Here is a 19,142-nt window from a genome sequence, read left to right as displayed (position 1 = left end):
TAAATAAAACCAGAGTGACATGCAACTCCAGTTGTGACACATATAACTCTACAGGCTATAACAGGTTTTTTTCCTCTTGTAGATCTTGCACTTTGACATATGAATGAAAAGGGCCAAAACAAAAGGCAATTTTACAAGGAAACTGTTGATTCTTACATCACGATCAGTAATCCGTTAAAGCTGAGTAGATCTTAAAATCACAATGTCAGTGGTGAGCATTGTCACCTCAGAGCAAGTCCTTCATTCAACAGTTTTCCTCAGTCCTTCTACATGTGTCCTCTATGGGGAGAGTTCATCTTTAGACTCCTATTGAATACTAAGAGCTAATATACACTGCTCACAAACAGTTAGGGATATTCGACTTTTGGGTGAAATTTATGGAAAATGGTGGTGGGTATACCACAACAAGTTGTCAAAGGACGTTCACTTCTCTGTCTTTATGTGACTCTTCCAGTCTTTCTCTGTCTCTGTTCAACCTGCTGACTACACTCTGTGACACTCTGACAACATCCCATTATCTAAAGTCTGGACATGTCCAGGTACTGTTGATGGACAGTTAGGTGTCGTCTTGGTGTCATGATGTCAAAGTGTGAACAGCATGATGAGGAGGACTGTTTCAATACAAATAGTTTTTGAAGCAGAACATTTAGTGTCAATTCATGGATCAGACACTTGTTGTGATTTTTGCTGTTAATCACAGAGAACAGCATGTTATGTTATGTTGGACGTACATTCAAAAGTTTAGAGAAAGTCAAATTAAGTTCACCAAAGGCTGTAGCACATTTAAAGCAGAAGTAAGAGGAATGTTTGCATTAATGTAAGTCTTAAATAGTTATGTATATCTTCCGACAGCAATCACTTATATAGAGTGTTTGGTCTGAAACACGGGTCTGTCAGTCACTCTGCTCTGCTGTAAGTCGAGGAGAAAACTTTCCTTGTATCCTCCAACCTTTATCCAATGAGGAGAGAGAACGGCATAAAGGGGCGGTCCTCTCTGTGTGTGCAGCCAAGGGATGCGCGTGAATGTGGTGACGTAGGGACGAGGGCGGGGACTGCTAACTCCATCTGCTGACAAGAAGTTAGCCAAAACCACCGGATCACTTACTTCTGCTTTAAGGAGCAGTCTGAAACCTCATCCTAAAGACCAATAAATATCCATAACTTTTTCTTAGGCCGTTGCATAAGTAGCTTTATGAAAAGAGAATTGATCATAAGAAAGCATGTTAGGCAGAATAGTTTCCACAGGAAAATGAACATGAAAAATTCAACCCAGGAATACCACTACTCTGCCACCATCCAAACAGATCACAGGTCTGCCGATGAGCACTCCACCTTTCCACATTCTGAAAACACATCCATTTAGTGGTTTCTTCTTCTTACAAGAGTGAGAATTAATTGTCCTTGGATAGAAGCCAGCACCCATCTGTGTCAGTGAATAAATATGGGATGCTATAGAATATTTATGAATTAAACATTTAACTGTAGCCTACTCAGGCCTGACCCATGGCACAAGTGAATAATTCCCACTTCAGTGTTTGTCTGAGTCTCCTGGAGGGACAGTTGTCCAGTTCCATGGGCATAAAGAGAAACTTCAAGTAGGCCTACTGTAGCCTATGTGCTGTCTTTTCATTTCAACTATGGTAAACAAGTGGGAGGACAAAGCCTTCTCCACTGCTGTCCCCTCCCTTTGGAACTCTCCCCCCCAATAACATACAACACATTTGCGACTGCACAGACTGCACTGTGTCTCATTGCTCAATTTGTTGTTCATTTCTATTGTGTTTATCTATTCTTATGCTGTTATTTTATGCTTTACTATTTTACTGTGCTTGTTCTACCATGTAAAGGGACTTTGAGTTCTTTGAAAAGCGCTACAAATAAAATGTATTAGTATTATTATCATGATTTATTATTAAGTAGATTGAAATTTTACTAGAGCTTTGTACAATCCTATCATTCTTGAGTGAGAAAAAAAATGCTAGTTTTTATAAAGAGCTACCTCCAGTGACGTAAAGCAACGCTGTTAGCCGCCCTTATCTGTAGAGCATTGTTTCTTATAGAATGCAAACCAGCTCGCCAATTTCATCACTTGTCCAAGAGCAGTTCACTGGCCTCAGATCTGCACTGAAGATACAGCGCAGCGCTGGCCACCGGACATGTTACAATCCCTTTTGTCTTGAACACAGCCATGAATGAAACTCTTGTCAAACGACAAACAACACCACCTGCTTCTGGCAAGAAACGATGTCGGCAGCAGAGGAAACTTTCAAATAGCCATCATTATAGGACAATTAACGTTATTTTCCTGGCTGTTAACTGTTTTAGCCATTCTTAGCCATTATCACACACCCACACACCCACACACACATACATACAGGGCCATTTCCGCAAAGGAATTTGAATGTCTGAGATGATGCAGATGTTGACCTTTACGTAAAACAGTTATCATCCATGGATGAAAAAGTCTGCCTCTGCTTCTTTGGCTTTGAAATAAATTGTTTTGTTTTTTTTAATTTCGTGTGTGTATTTTGGTGAGAGGAAAATGTAGTCAAGAACAATATTATGCGTGTAAAGGCAGACACTGACGCATGTCGGTGTCATTTATTCTAATGTTACTTAAAATCATGCATGCCACACACACACACACACACACACACACACACACACACACACACACACACACACACACACAAGTTTTGGGAGTCCCACCACACCAGTCAAGGACCAAATGAGACAAGACCTATCATGTCTCCTCTCAGTGAGAGCAGACATTGTTGACTCACTGTAGTCTCGAGGCTCTTAGCCTGAGTCCCACCACAGCTATGCGCTGTCTGACCAGAGCCTCGAAGCAAGGGTGTGCAGACTCACACTCGTCCATGGATGCATGCAAACATTACACAAACACAGACACATATACATACAGGTACATAGACACATACATAAACCTCAGCCTCACTCTTTTTTCCATCTCTGTGGTTTTGCTCTTTAATACACTCATCATTCAAAACACACCGATGAGCGAGAAAACCCGTACTTTGTCTCAGCCTTCCCCTTCCCTCACTTGTTGTACCAAATTTTAGACTCAAGTGTTGATTACTTCATATATCCGCTACAACCTGTGAGGCCGTGTTTGCTCTTTGGGGATAGACGTTACATCTGTCAGACAGCTTCTTAAAGCCCTCCTGAAAACCACTTGTGTTGAAAGGCTCAGTTTTCTCTCCACAAATCCCCCGACCATGTGGCCTGAGTGTGCCAGACACACTCCAGCCTGTCCACCAACACCAAAACCCATCTCCAGACACCTTAGTGCAGTGGTTCCCAACCTTTTTTGGCTCAGGACCCTATTGTGACATCACAAATTTCTGGCGACCCCACCGCCAATTAAGAAGCGCCAGCTCAGATGTCTACAGTATACAGTATACCGTATATCTATTATATTTATTATATGCTGCATTTTACAACATAATACAATAATGAATCTTTATTGTCCACCATGGTGGAAAATTGCCTTTGCTATTTGCCATTGCCATTTTATTTTATTTGAGAAAGTGGAAGTATAGAATAGGCTACAGTTGTTTAAGATTGTGTGTGGTGTTTTTAATCATAATTTTAAAAAGAATGATAATTAGTTAAAAAAAATATTTTATCAGTAATTCTTTTTAAAGATATATTATGTAGGAATTCCCCCCATCTAGCGGTGCGGTTGTAGCCTAGAAATCTAGCTGCACCCTAGCGGCAGCAAAAATATTTGCTCCGTAGGTGGGTCTAGAAACGAGCCATAGAGCTCCGGACCCCACGTGACCTCCAGCGTTCGAGCGGCCATTTTGGCAGGAAACTGACCAGTGCGGAAGCATTGACTGTAAGCGCCGAAGCCGTCTGAGTTCACATGATCTCACTTTAATTCCAACACATTGGACTTAATATAAAAAAAAACTAAATGGATTTAAGATTACCGACCCTAATAATGCCCCCGGGGTGCTTTTCAAAAATATTTTTGCCTAACAGGACGTCCTAGACCTGCAGTATCTGGACACAGCTACCTGATCAACTACTCTACAAGCATACAAAAGCCGGCTTTATGCTCTTTGTGCTCCACAAAATGACACAAGCAGGAAAGACGGTGACAAAAAGAAAAGAAAGAGGCAAACACATATAAGATGTGAGTCTCCTTCGCCTCCAGCCTTTCCAAGCTGACCCAAAGCCGGTCGCAGCGCACCGCCGCACCCGCCGCGGGCTGATCAGCACCGGGGAGAGCTCCCGGCCGGCACCCCGACAGCACCCCGGACAGCTACGAGCTAACGTTAGCCATGCTACACTGCATTAACTGGGATGATACGACACTTACCCTTCTAGTGAGGATACAGCAGGTTTCTGCTGGTAGATTCCACAGCTGGACGTTCATCACAAAGCCAGACTGCGTCCATGTGTAAAGGGCCTTTCACACCGAACGCGGCAGGCGGCGGAAGGCGGCAGCAAACCCATTCATTGTGTACGTGCTACCGCGGCGCACCGGCGAACGGCTCTGCGCCGAGCTGAGCGGCACGCGGCGGTGCGCTGCGCCCGAATTAAAAAATGTTTAATCCGGGCGCAGCGCGCTGTGACGACATCTCGGCGCGTCCAATAGGAGAGGATGTAGTGGAGTCTGAAAAAAAAATCAGCCGCTTGCAGAGAGAAAACAAACGACCAGACGTTCAGTTAAAGTGACGGGATGCATGAAGTGAGTTGTCATCCTCCTGAGGATCAGACCAACTCTCTCTAACAGGCTGTTAAACTGCTCCCTGCTCAGCCTGACGCTAAAGTTCACTTGGAAGCGGTCGTTTTGTAGCTCCTGGCGAACATATCTTTGCATATACCCCCCCAAATCCTGTCTTGTTTGTTCGGTTGCTCAGCAACTCGCGCCATATGTGTACGCGCTGCCGCCCTGCTCTGCGCCTGTCTGCGCTGTACCTCGCGGTGGGCGCAGCGCATACCGCGTTCGGTGTGAAAGGCCCTTAACCCTCCAGGCTTTTGTAAGTTATACAAAAGCAGCAGCGCGATGCAAAGTTGATCAGGTAGCCTAACTTAGCTGTGTCCGCATAACTTACTGCAGGTCTGGGACGTCCGCCGGCGGCCGGAGATACTTTTGAAAAGCACCCCGGGGGCATTATAAGGGTCGGTAATATTTAATCTATTTAGTTTTTTTTATATATTAAGTCCAATGTGTTGGAATTAAAGTGAGATCATGTGAACAGACGGCTTAAAATCTTCCATTTTACTGCCAAAATGTTATGCAGCTGTTCTCCTGGTCCACCGATCCACGTCTGCCCTCCTCCCGCACTATCTACATGTACAGTCACATTGTTTACGTTACGTTGTGTGTTTTAATTAATCCTGTAACACACACACTGTGATCGCGGTACCGACAGAGTGACAGGCAGGCTCATTGTCAATGTGCAGAGGGATGAGGGACAGCTACTCCCCACAGTGACTCCCGACACTTAAACCTAGTTGCTTCTATACTGAAAAACCCTGACATGTCAAGCTTTAGGATGTGTTAGAGGACTAATTTATCCGTCTAGCCATCATAATTATGACACCTGAAACGGTAAACACAGCTGATCGATTGAAAAAAATTAAGGTGGAGTGAATTTTTTCTGTCACTGAAAACGGCTGGTTCTTGAACGTAACTCGGTCAAAGTAAGACGTATCCTCAATATGTTTTGCAGTTCTGTTAGGTCATACTACATGCTGACAAAGTTATACATGTAAAACTTGTATGGGCTCGGAGAAAATCGCTTTGTTATTCTCATTCCGCACCCGTCTCTCCCCTGTATCTACGCTACGAAAATCTGCTGATTCCTGCCAAAATGGCGTCGCTGTCAGTTTCGGGGCTGCGTGACGTCAGCGTGACGTCAGCTCCCGGAGCTCTATAGGAACTTTTTGAGTCTCGAACACCGATTGTGTTCACCAATCACAGCGCTCTATCTGTTTAGAGAGTCGTTGGGCGGGCTTAACATGATGACGACATACATTTTAATTGGCTTGCCAGGCTAACGTCATCCTGCTCTTTGCTCTGATTGGTCGTAGCGCTAGCTAGCGCTACCCTATTGCGTGCAGAGGCAGTTTGAAAGACAGCCTTCATCCCGCCCCCTGGATTGAGCCGAGGCAAAGACGGTTTATAAACCAAGACCTTTCATGACGAGTCAGCTTCCTGTATGCATGTCACGTGGGCCAGAGCGATAGATATAATCGCTCTGACGTGGGCTTCTGCGCGGCCACGCCCCTTTAGAGAGACCAGAGGCAGCTTGGAGTGTATTGATTCCTATGGGACAATTTAATGTGAACACCGATTATGGTCGGGTCTTTCTCCCCACGGTCACTGAAGCAAATTTTGGACTCATTTTTCACAAGCCACATCTCTTCTGAACAGTTTGACAGCAAAATGGTAATTTTCAGACGGAGAGATCCGGAGAAAATCCACTTTGTTCTAGACCTGTCTCTGTCTCTACGACACACTCTCGCGAGATTTGGCACCGATCTCCTAGGCAACGTCAAACAAACGGCCGCGAACTCCCGTGAAAATGATTTAAATTATTTTTGGCATGCTAAATATTACTGTTAGTAGTGTAAATATTTAATGTTATCATAAGAAAATATAAATATCTCACTTTCATCTACCTAAAAATGTTATAAATCCACACACACGTTCACAGACGAGGTGGGGTGACGGTTGGCCACGCCCATTTAGAGAGACAGGAAGTGTCACCATTTCATATCATTGGAGCAGCCGCTCATGGAGTATCTTTCCATTTATTGAATATCTTTGGCCGAGGTCTACCGGTCGTTTCCAGACTATACATTTTAGTGATAGGCCTATAGTCTGGCTCGTCAGGCTAGTGCGGTTGCACATCTGAACATATTCTTGATGTTGCATTCACGTGAAACCGGGCATACGTCAGACAGACAACAGACGCTGCATGTTACAGGATAATCAAGCGTATATGTAAACAAGTGGTCCGCCAGCACGAGGCAAAACAATACAGGCGTGACAATATGGTGATGTCGTATTGTTGACCTGACCCACGTTTTACCGTCTTTCTCTCGTGGAGTAAAATGACATCCGGTTGGTTTGCCGACGGCCGTCTGCCTGACTGCACCTGAATGCAACATCAGTGCCTCCGTCCTTCCTCACACTACACAGTGGTGACAGTTTTAACAGGCGCTACCTGGAAAACTTTCTCCCTGAGCCGACAGCTCTGCTGAGTTTCCGTGGTTACCTACGGTCGCGCTGCCATTCAACGTAAAAAATGGCGATGCAACATGGCCGCCTCGGTTCGGTGCGTCGCCCACTTATGTATTTGTAACGACTTGTAACAACTCATTCTAAGGTACGAGAAAGCTTTCATTTGTATGCAGGTGTGATTCCACTTCAGTGAAATACGTATTTATGAAAGAAATATTTTTTGCTAATAAAAAGCCAAATAAGATACATACTGGGGCTTTAATGAATTACTAGACATTTCAGGCGATCCCAAGGTTGAAAAACACTGCCTTAGTGAATCCAGTGATGTTCAGGTATTGATCCCCTCAGTCTTCACACACACACACACACACACACACACACACACACACACACACACACACACACACACACACACACACACACACACACACACACACACACACACTTCCCCTGCTTTGCGTGTCGCTGTAGCTCAACTCCACTACCTCCATTAATTAGTACATAGCACACAGACAAGGAAACTTTGGCGATTAACCCAAACAACCATGTCTCTATGCACATTATCACTCCCTGCCCCCAGGATTTCTCTGTCTGACTTTGTAATGATGAAATTAAACACAATTCAAGAATGTGTACTATTTACAGTTTGGTGTTGCTCTTCCACAAAGTTACAGCCACATTAAAGCGACTATAAACAATAGTTTTATGATAGCAATGCGTCAAATGACAGTGTTAAAAAACATGACAATGTGTTTAAAGAATTGAACCACTGAGAATTATCAACTGAGCCTCCAACTCTGCTCAGCTTTATGGAGCTGTGGCAGGCAGTTGTCTAAAATCACAAATAACCTACATTATCCTCTCAGCACCAAATAGTCACAAAAACATTAAGTTAAATTGTGATTTTTGGAATTTCATTCCTCAGCCTGATAGAAACACCACTGTGTAACTGTTGGACAAGGGTTATATCTTGACCTTGGTCTCTCGTATGCTGGATCCTTCATTTCCCATACTACAGTAGCCTATACGACTACATGACATAATGATTTTTTTTTTCCTAGAACAGCTCCCTCTTGAGCCAAAGTGCACTAACAAGTGTCCCTTGACACTAGTGTGTGTCAAATGATGACCGTTTAAGACTCAACCTCAGGATTAGGTGAACAACAGGGTCTGTCTTATTTGATATTGTGCGGTAGTAATGAACATTTCTGCATATTGCAGTTCATTAGATAATCAGCATCACTCTGCTGTTAAATCCACTTTCTCATCACACCTGTGACCTACACACAAACACACACACACACACACACACACACACACACACACACACACACACACACACACACACACTGACCCAACAGAGAGGACAAAAAAGCTACACACATGGTCCGGTGTGCAGCCACACATGCGTAGCCACCCACAGTCAGACAGACAGATAAGGAAACACATAACCGGTGTCTCACCACAAACACACAAACACACACACAGACAAAACCAACACATTCCTCTATTCACCGTCCTGGCCTTGTTTACTCAAGACCATCGCCGCTCTTCAGCAGTCAACCCCATGATTCCACAGATTCCTGTGTCCGAGCACTACTTTATGTGCTTTGCAGAAACACTTCTGTGGAGTTTTTTTGTCCATTAAAGACTGCAGGGCCCTGCTAATGCAGTGGAAGTAAAGAGTGGTGATATTCTCAGAGCAAATACATCAAGTATTTCAATCGGATATTTCCAAATGGTTTGCTTTTTTGCATTAGAAAATATGAAATCAAAAAGTTTTGCATGCTGCCTTGTTTGCAGGGTCCCATTGCAGTGCCCTATACACCGTCAACAGTAACTGATTGCTCCATAAATGTGCTTGATTGCCTTTTTGTCAGGTTAACAGACCAAAACAAAGGATGCACTTAAGATTTGTTTGACACAGAAAAGCAGAGAATGTCTGGCCAAAAGGTAATTGTCTGTATTTACTTTATTCTTTTAACTGCTTGGTTTCCTCCCACAGACCAAAGATATGTGGACCAGGTGAACTATGTGAACTCGAAATTGCCTGGCAAGTGTGGATTTATTTGTGTTGCCTGCGAGCACTGTGACAGACTAGTGACCAGTAGCCTACAGGATGCTGATGTAGACTCTAGATGACCCTGTGTGGTGCATAGCAAAGTGCAGCAATACAGACTGGATGGAGAAGTAAAGCTACAGCAGATCAATGATACAAGAAATTTATATTAAAAGAAAACATTAAAAATCACTGACAAATGTTTATGTGCTACAAAAAGTAAACAACGCTTACAAGTCAAAGTATAATCCCCTTTGTATTACACTAAAATGTGTCTTGATCGTTTAGGTTACTTTGAATTTGTACAAAAGTTTAAATCCATTCCTCTTGCATTTGTATGGGCCTACATGTGGAATATTTTAGCCCTACCAACTTAATATTGACATGTTATCTCTAAAAGGTTTAATATTACATACCGTAGTTCAATTTTGAGCTAACCAGCTATGTGGTACTGCCATCTACTGGACAAAGTCTGGACCTGCAGGCTGACAACGTGAAAAAAGCAACAACTGTGCTCCAGTGTGACAGCAGATATAGTGCTCTTAGTAGATGTTTGGAGGATTCATTTATTCACAGCTGTAACACAACAATAGGCCTAAATTAATAATAATAATAATAATAATAATAATAATAATAATAATAATAAATAACAGAGGTAAAATGTTTATAATAGCATTAATAAAATTAACGATTTTAGGTAAGAATAAAGGGACTTTCTATTCAACCAGACCGCTAGCTGTCTATATGTAAAAGGGGTCTCAGACTTTTTGACCCCACTGTGGTGGACTTCAAAATTGCTCGTGGGGGAGAGGGTGTCGTAACGGCATTACGTCATACGTGTGCGCCACATCCACCCTCTGACAGTTCAATGACAGTTTGCACACATTTTTCTCGGTTTGTTTGGTAACGCGGGCAGCCGGACCACAGACCGTCCGCCATGCAGAGAGCCGCACACACAGCTGTACACGGCTGGTCCCGGACCGGCGCTCCGGTGCTGATCCGCGGGTGTTTGAAATGCAGAGGTAAGCAGCAGCAGCTAAGGGTATGAGGTGTACGACAGCTAACGGCTAATGCTAAAAACAACCTGGTGTAACTTGGTTAGGGTATACATTACCTGCAGAGATACCGTTATATATCATACCTCCCTCTAGGCGTAATGAAATGACGTTATATAAATACATGTAGCCCACGTAAGTGCTCATTTGTTGTCATCATTATCAGCATGTGCTGTAACATAGACAACAGAGACAAAGTGATGTGTTTTCCCTGTGAAGACTGTTTTAGCTCCCAGTGAGGACAGTGGCTTCTGTAGGAGACAGGAGTGTGTCTTCCTGACCCCAGAGTAGCCCACCTGTCCTAGTACAGTCTAATGGTCCTAACTCAACACACCTGTTGTTCTGGAACAGCGCCTCTGCTGCAGGGCTCGCGCGCCTACAGTGTGATCCCGCCCCCGCGCGACAGTGAGGAGAAGGAGATGCTCGACCGGATCCTGCGCGTGGACCACGCCGGAGAGTACGGTGCCAACCGCATCTACGCCGGCCAGATGGCAGTGTTGGGTCGATCCAGGACCGGACCTCTCATCCAGGTCTGGGCTCAGTGGGGCCTGAGGGTTTTATTTTATTAAAGGAGAATTCCGGTCATTTTTGACCCCTAAATCATTGTCCTGATGGTCACCCAGTGTTCGGGGGAGCAAAAAAACGCAAGCAGTGATATCAAAGTGGTTTGCTTTGCTTTTTTTTTTCCATTGAAGGAATTCCTTCATATTCTATATTCTAGGCTATAGACAACGTAATTTGTTAAAGTGCATAACAAGGTGTTTTTATTTACTAGAAACAGAAACAGAAATCCCTATGAATAGAATTCTTTTTTTCTTTCATCACTGCCGATAATATCAGATACCAGATTTTAAAATTTTTCAATGTGCTAAGAGTGGCACATTGAAATTATCATAATTAGATTATTAAAGCTCAAATATGGAGCAAGTGCACATTCAGGTCAGTTGCTGTGGTGATATGTGAAATACTGTAGTTGCTGAGTGAATTAGTTCTATGTGCATGTTCAGGGTGAGTGTATATGTTATCTTTCTATAAAGCTCCATGTACTTATTTGTTTTCCTTTAGGAAATGTGGGATCAAGAAAAGAAACACCTTGAGAAATTCAATGAAATTCTTGCTGAGAACAGAGTTCGGCCCACTGCACTGCTACCGCTCTGGAACATCGCTGGGTTTGTATTAGGTTGGTATAGTACTCTATCTATAAACAAAGCAAAACATTCAAAGTTATAACATCACTAACTTCCAGGGACAAAAGTCCATGATAGATTTTCTGTCAGAGTTTAAATGGTACCTTGGCTTGAATCCTCACATCCACATCCTAAGGTCGATTATGTATCAGCGGCAAGGTAAAGATAAAATACCATTGTCCTCTGATTGCATTTGGCCACCCACATACAACTTGATTTAAGAGCTGACAAGTGCTAGCTAGTCTGCTGCAGTTTTGATGAAGTCAGGTGTTGCTTTATCAAATCTAAACCCTGTACTTTCAAATATCCACCAGGGGCATCCACTGCACTGCTGGGAAAGGAGGGGGCCATGGCCTGCACTGTGGCGGTGGAGGAGAGTATCTCAGAGCACTACAACAGCCAGATAAGAGCTCTGATGGAGGTGGACCCAGACAGATATACTGAACTGTTGAAAGTGAGTTTTCTCTTTTGAATATTTCCCACCTACCAACAGGAGAAAAACACAATGTGTCAAAATAATTTAATGCAGGTCAGTACAGTGTAAACAGAGTGAACAGTTACTATATACACACAAAGATAAATAACTGTTGGCAGTCAGTACTGATAACAGATGCTGTATTTGCACCATATTTGTTGACTTCGTCTGCTGCACTGCATGCAGATGTTTTTGCAAGGCCTTGCTCACTGTCCAAGTCTTGACTTTAAATGGTCAAGAGTGTCATGTCATTGTTCATCTGATACATTTGCAATTTATTTTAAAAGAGTCGGTGTCCTAAACATGTGCTGTTCAACCTCGTCACAGGAAGATGTTACTTTGTAACAGACAACACATTTTCTTGGATCTTGAAAAACAACCACATTGCACTGGTTTTTAGAGATGTCTTCTGTCAGCAAGATGGACAGTTTGTCCATCTTGCTTTCTACTGCATGCAGGTATTAATGCATGGAGACAGGGTGCATCCTAAGTGCATCAGACTGCTGGTGTTTTACTCTAAAATATTATATTACTTAAATATTAATGACTAGTTAAACTGGCTAACATTTTTGCTACCGAATAGTGAGGGAAATCCTTTATTCTACTAAGTTTGCACACTTTGTCCAGCCAAAGCAGGGAACTAATGGAGTAAAACCTGAATCGGCTCACTCTAAATCAATGGTTTGGGGTTGTATTTTAATAGGTTATAAAGGAATTCAGAGACGATGAGATGGAGCACCATGACACTGGATTGGAACATGATGCTGAAACGGTAAGTATATTGTGTAATTTTGGTTGTTTACCAGTGCTTGTGTTGCTTTACTTGATGTTGCAGATGTTTCTCGTGGTCCTGGCTAAGTGCGATTTGTTTATTGAAAGTTTATTTGACTCAAATCATGGAAATAAAGGAAACTAACTTTCATATTCAGTCAACACAATTATTCACACATAATTATATATATTTTTTAATCATGTATTTATTTATTTTTTTTGGTTTTCGTCTTTGCAGTTTTTACTGAATGTCATGTAATCCACTGTGATCTTATTCTGATTTATTTGTTTTTCATTTCAGCTTCCTGGATACTGGCTACTTAAAAATGCAATACAGCTGGGCTGCAAAGCTGCGATATATGTTTCTCAGCGTGTCTAACTGTATTCAACACAGTTACACTTTTCAAATATTTGTTTTGATATTTTGAGTCAGTTTTTCTAAGAGGGTTCATTTCAATTTTTGTTGTCACACAATTTCCAGATTAAAGGTATTGCATACAGACATTCATATTTATCTACATAAATCTAAATTTTATTGCTCTGTGCAGTCTATATTTCATGGATCATTTAAGTTGGTGGAGGTGACCCTGTAAATTAAATGTCATATCTCACATTGTTTTGTGTGTAAATGTTTTTTTTTTTCACTGATATTGGGGAGAAAATCAGTGGAGCAACAGTTTTTGAATTTAAATGATCAGAGTTACCTTCCATAACACCTTTTGGTAACACTTTGCTTGACGCCTATCTCTATAACGCATTATAACCATAATTATAATGAGTTTTTATAATGAGTAATTATATATAGTATAGTATATATAGTTATAAACACTCATAAATGATCATAATGCTTTATAACAATAATCATAACACACTATAAAGCATTTTATCATGATTTATAAGGTCAGGTATTATAATACTGTATGTTATAGTTGTTAGTAACTCGTTGACAATGCCCACATCGATAATGCATTATAAATATAGTTATAATGTGTTATAGTTGGCTTATAAACGTGTATAATCATTATACACACTCAGAAATTACCATAAGGCTTTATAACAATAAGCATAACACATCATAATAATTATAACATATAATACCTGACTTTATAAGTGCTATAACTGCATTATAACTCATTATAAGTATGGTTATAATGCGTTTTAGAGATAGGCGTCAAGTAAAGTGTTACCATCTGTTCAATGACTTTATTCTACATGGATATCGTGCCTGCACATGCAGAGATGGACATTCACCTGCACTTGAAGATCTCATGCTTGCCTTTGGCTAAGAGTATATACCTGAAATACACATGATAAGGACATATTGATACTAGCGTGGTCCATACAGTACCATCATACCCTTCAACAAACTCTCCTGTTTCACATGTAATAGTCCATATATCAAGCTGAGCAATGACTTGTCATTCTGGCCTAACTGCTAAGCACCCTCACACAGCTGTTGTGGGTACATTATGTCACTGAGAAGGCTTGTCCACGGGCCCCTAATCTATTAGGCCTTTCAGCAGGTTGAGCAAAGTGTTCATTCCCCTCTTAGTCAGTATCAGTTTGCCCTCAGTGTACTTTGAGTACTGACCCAAAGCCCCTACCCATGCTACAGCCTTTTCAAGCACCAGGGGCATGACGATGCTGTGATTTATGGCCTGTGGCAGGAGCTGATAGGACTTAAATGAATTCCTTTGGTGGTAATTTGTCTCTTGGCTCAAGCAGGCAGTAATGGTGATTACTAAATGGAAAACCAAATGCTATACAACATACTTGTTAATACAGATGAGTGGAAAATAAAGCAGACAGAGCCTTGGTCAGATGTTGGGCCACTGTGAAGGGTCCAGGCAACTTCAGACTCTGGATCCCCGGAGAGATGGAGGACCCAGTTCTTTGGTGCTTTGATAATGGTGATGGAAAATACAGTTGGACACATAAGTATAAAAGCTTAACACAAATGTTCTTGCTTAAGTATTAGTATTTAGCTGATACTGCCGCACAGAGCTGCAACCATGCTGTGGTATCATAATGAACAAGCAACAAGCAGATGCAGCACTAAGTGTTGTTACATGTTGTCACATTTGTCTTGGCATTTTTGTCATATCACACTATGACATATTTATGTAGTATAAATGATACCAACATATCTACTTTTCATCTTCATCATGTGATGAACTGAATATTTACAGCTTTGGGCTGCTGGCCTTATACAAAGACCTCCAAATGTCAACTTGGGCTTCAGGTATCTCTGATCAACATGAATGATTTTGTGATAATCAGTGATCACTGATCTGTGTATCAATGACTGCACTAGATGTGTCTCATGGAGGTGAGGCGTTACCCAGGTTCACAGGCTGGGATCTATTTTGCCCAACATGAGATCAGAGGAGTTATTTTAGCTGTGGTGGGTTTGCATATCAGACCTGACCTCAAAGGTTAATGTGCCGTATGGCCTCCACCCCTTGAAAATAGGTGCCTTTTTACCTTCCATCAGCACAAGTAAAGTAAAGTTAAATGACCACATCTCCACCATGTTTGTTATGATGGTGGATCTTATGAGCACAGACCTTAATTGTGTGATGCAATGGGTAAATAAGATGGGAGTCTAGCTCAGTAATCACAGGATACTAAGGGGCATCCTCAGGGTTGTAGCCACCCTAATGCCCCATAAATCCTATGTTATATTAACAAGATATTAAAGCAGAAGTAAGCGATCCGGTGGTTTTGGCTAACTTCCTGTCAGCCGATGGAGTTAGCAGTCCCCGCCCTCGTCTCTACGTCACCACATTCACGCGCATCCCTTGGCTGCACACACAGAGAGGACCGCCCCTTTATGCCGTTCTCTCTCCTCATTGGATAAAGGTTGTAGGATACAAGGAAAGTTTTCTCCTCGACTTACAGCAGAGCAGAGTGACTGACAGACCCGTGTTTCAGACCAAACACTCTATGTAAGTGATTGCTGTCGGAAGATATAACTATTTATGACTTATATTAACACAAATATTCCGCTTACTTCTGCTTTAATTGGTTAGTATTGCTGATCACAGTCTGTACCTATCATGCCTATTATGATCACTGTGTGCTGCATTTATTACTCTATTATTCTACTCTCCCTCTGTTACCAAATAGACTAACGTCAGTTTTGATGTGACAAGGACGAAATGAATAAAGTCACTTGGATGGTCCTAGGAGGTCACTCACTTTACATAAACATCATGAGACAGTGAGCAGCTTTGCAAATCAAAGGCACAGCATCATTCAATATCTCAGCCCCAGAGTAATAGTGCTGACAGTTTTATAGCAAGGTGCTACTGTTTAAATAAAGCAACAAATGTACAGCTCCATCTGTGGCACCATCTTGTGTGATTAAATTACCAGTAAATAAAAACAGGAGTGATGACTCACTCACAGCGCTGATGTTAATAACCATAAACCAACAACTCTCCCATCTAAATTAGCTGCCACATATAACACCTGTTTTATATAGTACACAGTAGCCTACCTGCATGTGATCAGTGAGCTCCAGTCTGTGTCCATGTATGGCCATCAGGAGTTCATGCGAATTGTTTAGGTTCTTTTCTCAGAATTGCGTCCAAAAGAATCTGCTGAAACTCTGACTGAGAAATTTGCAACAAGAATTTGAAGAGGGCAATAAAACTTTACTAAACTGGGATTGTCTTGCCACCCGTGAATAATTGTGGCTGTAAATTCTGAGCAGCACGAATAAGACAAATCTCTGTGAGTCATAAAAGCTTTCGGATACAGATTGTATTGCTTCTTGGCTTGGATATATTCAGACTGTCAGTCATCAGTCCTTAGAGAAACTAATAGGTAGCATAAGGCCCATCTGTAGCAATAAGAAGCCACAGGGGCCTCGATGGATATTGTTTCAAGTTAGAATCAGCTTTTGGAGTGTAATAGTATTCATTTAGTCCCACAACTTTCAAAATATTTTCTTTAAGAATGTATAAATGCACTGCAGCATAGAAGGATTTGCTCTCACATTAGCCCCTTTAAAATGACAGATTACACAGAATCATCCTTAAAACAAACATCGCCTATTCTTTGAGGATATACAGTACAGTATCTAAGACAAACCAGCTTCGTTCTGTTGTATAGTTTTTGTATGAACAATCCATCCAAAAAGTTTTCTCTTACAGGATGTGAAGTATTGTTCACTTTGAGAACATAATTTTTCCATCTTTGCATTTTAAGGTAAGTGCTCATAGTGCTATTCAATATAAGACCACAATGAAAGTACAGCAATAATCAATTTCATGCTAAATGCATACCACCTTACATTGTGTTTGTTTAGGCAATGCAACAACCAGAATGTGAAGGCACCTGGTAAGCTTATAAAATGAGATGAGTACTACATTAGTGCAACCAACAACCTCTTTCTCTCAGTCTGCATGTTTACTGCAAATGCAAAAGTACTGCATACAGTCGGGAAATAGTCTGGATTTCCCAATGCCCAGCTTCCCTTAATATGAAGACAACTCCACTAATTCATACCTACTTTCCATGTATTTCATTCTGCCAGGAATATATATTTTTAGCCAATTATGTTGTCCAATGCTGTGAACCTTGGGAAAAAACAACAACTTTGTATCCTGTCATGACATAGCTAAGATTAGAGTCAACCTGATCTCTGGGAACATAATGATAATATGTTTTGCGTGGTGAGCTCAGCCCACTTGGGTGTTTGGAGCGACCAAGCTGACACACATGCTAACTGTCATGTCACCATAAATTTTATGTTTGAATCGTGCATACTCATTACAGTATGCGTTGCCTTGACCCTTTAACAAGGGATTCCCAGAAGTGAGGGGCCACGCTATGCTGAACTGACTCAGATTAGCTTTTCATATACTTCTGGTTATCCAGGTCAACTATTCACAAACAGTGGCACAGTCTGAAAAATACTCACACTCACACAGGCAAACTCTATAAATAGTAAACAGTAAACATTTTTACTGTGGCATGTCTATACATACATGCATAGGTGATGTCACTGTATGCTTTAGTCTGCCCTGCTTCACAGAGCCATTGAGCCAATGAGAAATAAAGTAATGAAAGTGAATAAATGTTCATTACTGTGTTGAAAGAGATAGACTATGCATATGTGCACACTCATATGCATTTCACTGTTTAAACCAATGATGAGTTCTTTGGGAGATTGAGGGTGTATGTTGAGTTGTGCCCACGTGTCCACATGTCTTCACAGCGTGAGGTGACAACACACGATGCAAAGCGCTGACATCACTTCAGCTGGAATCTCTGATTTATGGCCCGTCACACAGTGCCACCGACCAATCACTTTGGAGAAAGAAAAACACACCAAGGTCAGTCTTCGAGGAAGGTTCGCCAGTGTAAAATGTCTAAAACTGAATTTTATCAAAACAAAATGTGCATCGTCCAGTTTTCATCTTAACACCAGATGTCAATTTTGATAAACAGGCATGCAGAACACCACCACTACACTGGTGAAGGAAACCTTTACATCTAACAGGTGCGTGTACTTATCTGTTTCTTTTTAGTAGCTTCTCTAAATTATTGAGCTACAAGACACAGATACTATTACAAAACCAAAGCACCATACGTGTGCACAGTAATTGAGTAATTGCTAAAAGTGTTTTGTGAGATCTATGTGACTTTGACCTTTGACCACCAAAGTCTAATCAGTTCAATCTTGAGTCAAAGTAGACATTTCTGTAAAATTTAAAAGGATTCCTAAGCAGTAAAACATTGTATTCACAATGCCAAAATCAGGTTTCATGTGGACGCTGTGACCTTTGACCTTTGACTTGTGACCATCAAAATCCAATCCACGAATTTGATGAAGTTCTGTCAAGGCCTTAATGATCGTGTCCAGGAGAATGGGATTTACCCATGTGCATATGGACAGATGAAGAACCTGAAAACAATGTGACTCCATCTCTGGCTGTGGCTGGTGCAGAGGAATAATCATTAGGGCCTTAAATTGACATGTAGACATGTTTTCTGCCTGATCATGTTGTGTCTTCACCACTATGGTCCCAGCTAAGATATCTCAACAACATGAAGGATTTTCATTCAACGAATCATTGTCCCCAGAGGATGAAACATTGTGACTTTGGTGCTTCCTTTGCATTTGGCACCACAATCAGGTTTAAGTTTTCATTTGTCCCGTACAGTACGTTGTTTATACCCTCTAAAAAGCCAAACTATGATGGAACATGCAACACATTGACACTTAAAGTAGCATTTAGGTATTAGCTCAAAGCACTACTATGCCAAGACCTGCTCGTTTGCCTCTCTGCTTATCCTATCATGCAGGTCTATGGCCCTTACAAACTATTTCATACAGAATGCACAGACATTTTTAAGAGAA

General features: G+C 41.6%; 1 protein-coding gene across 1 annotated transcript; it reads left to right on the top strand.

Moving 5' to 3' along the window:
• Nucleotides 1-10,114: 10,114 nt before the first annotated feature.
• Nucleotides 10,115-13,385, top strand: coq7 (coenzyme Q7 homolog, ubiquinone (yeast)). Its single transcript, XM_085793054.1, has 6 exons — nucleotides 10,115-10,303; nucleotides 10,688-10,866; nucleotides 11,402-11,516; nucleotides 11,838-11,977; nucleotides 12,702-12,770; nucleotides 13,071-13,385. Exons 1-6 carry the CDS (start codon nucleotides 10,219-10,221, stop codon nucleotides 13,146-13,148), a joined length of 666 nt encoding a protein of 221 aa, XP_085649180.1. The 5' UTR covers nucleotides 10,115-10,218; the 3' UTR covers nucleotides 13,149-13,385.
• The last annotated feature ends 5,757 nt before the right edge of the window (nucleotides 13,386-19,142 follow it).

This window comes from Trachurus japonicus, chromosome 1 (assembly GCF_045865225.1).
Source record: "Trachurus japonicus isolate A0001 chromosome 1, Traja_1.0".
In the NCBI taxonomy this organism is placed as follows: domain Eukaryota; kingdom Metazoa; phylum Chordata; class Actinopteri; order Carangiformes; family Carangidae; genus Trachurus; species Trachurus japonicus.
This window is presented reverse-complemented; position numbering and strand designations above follow the sequence as displayed.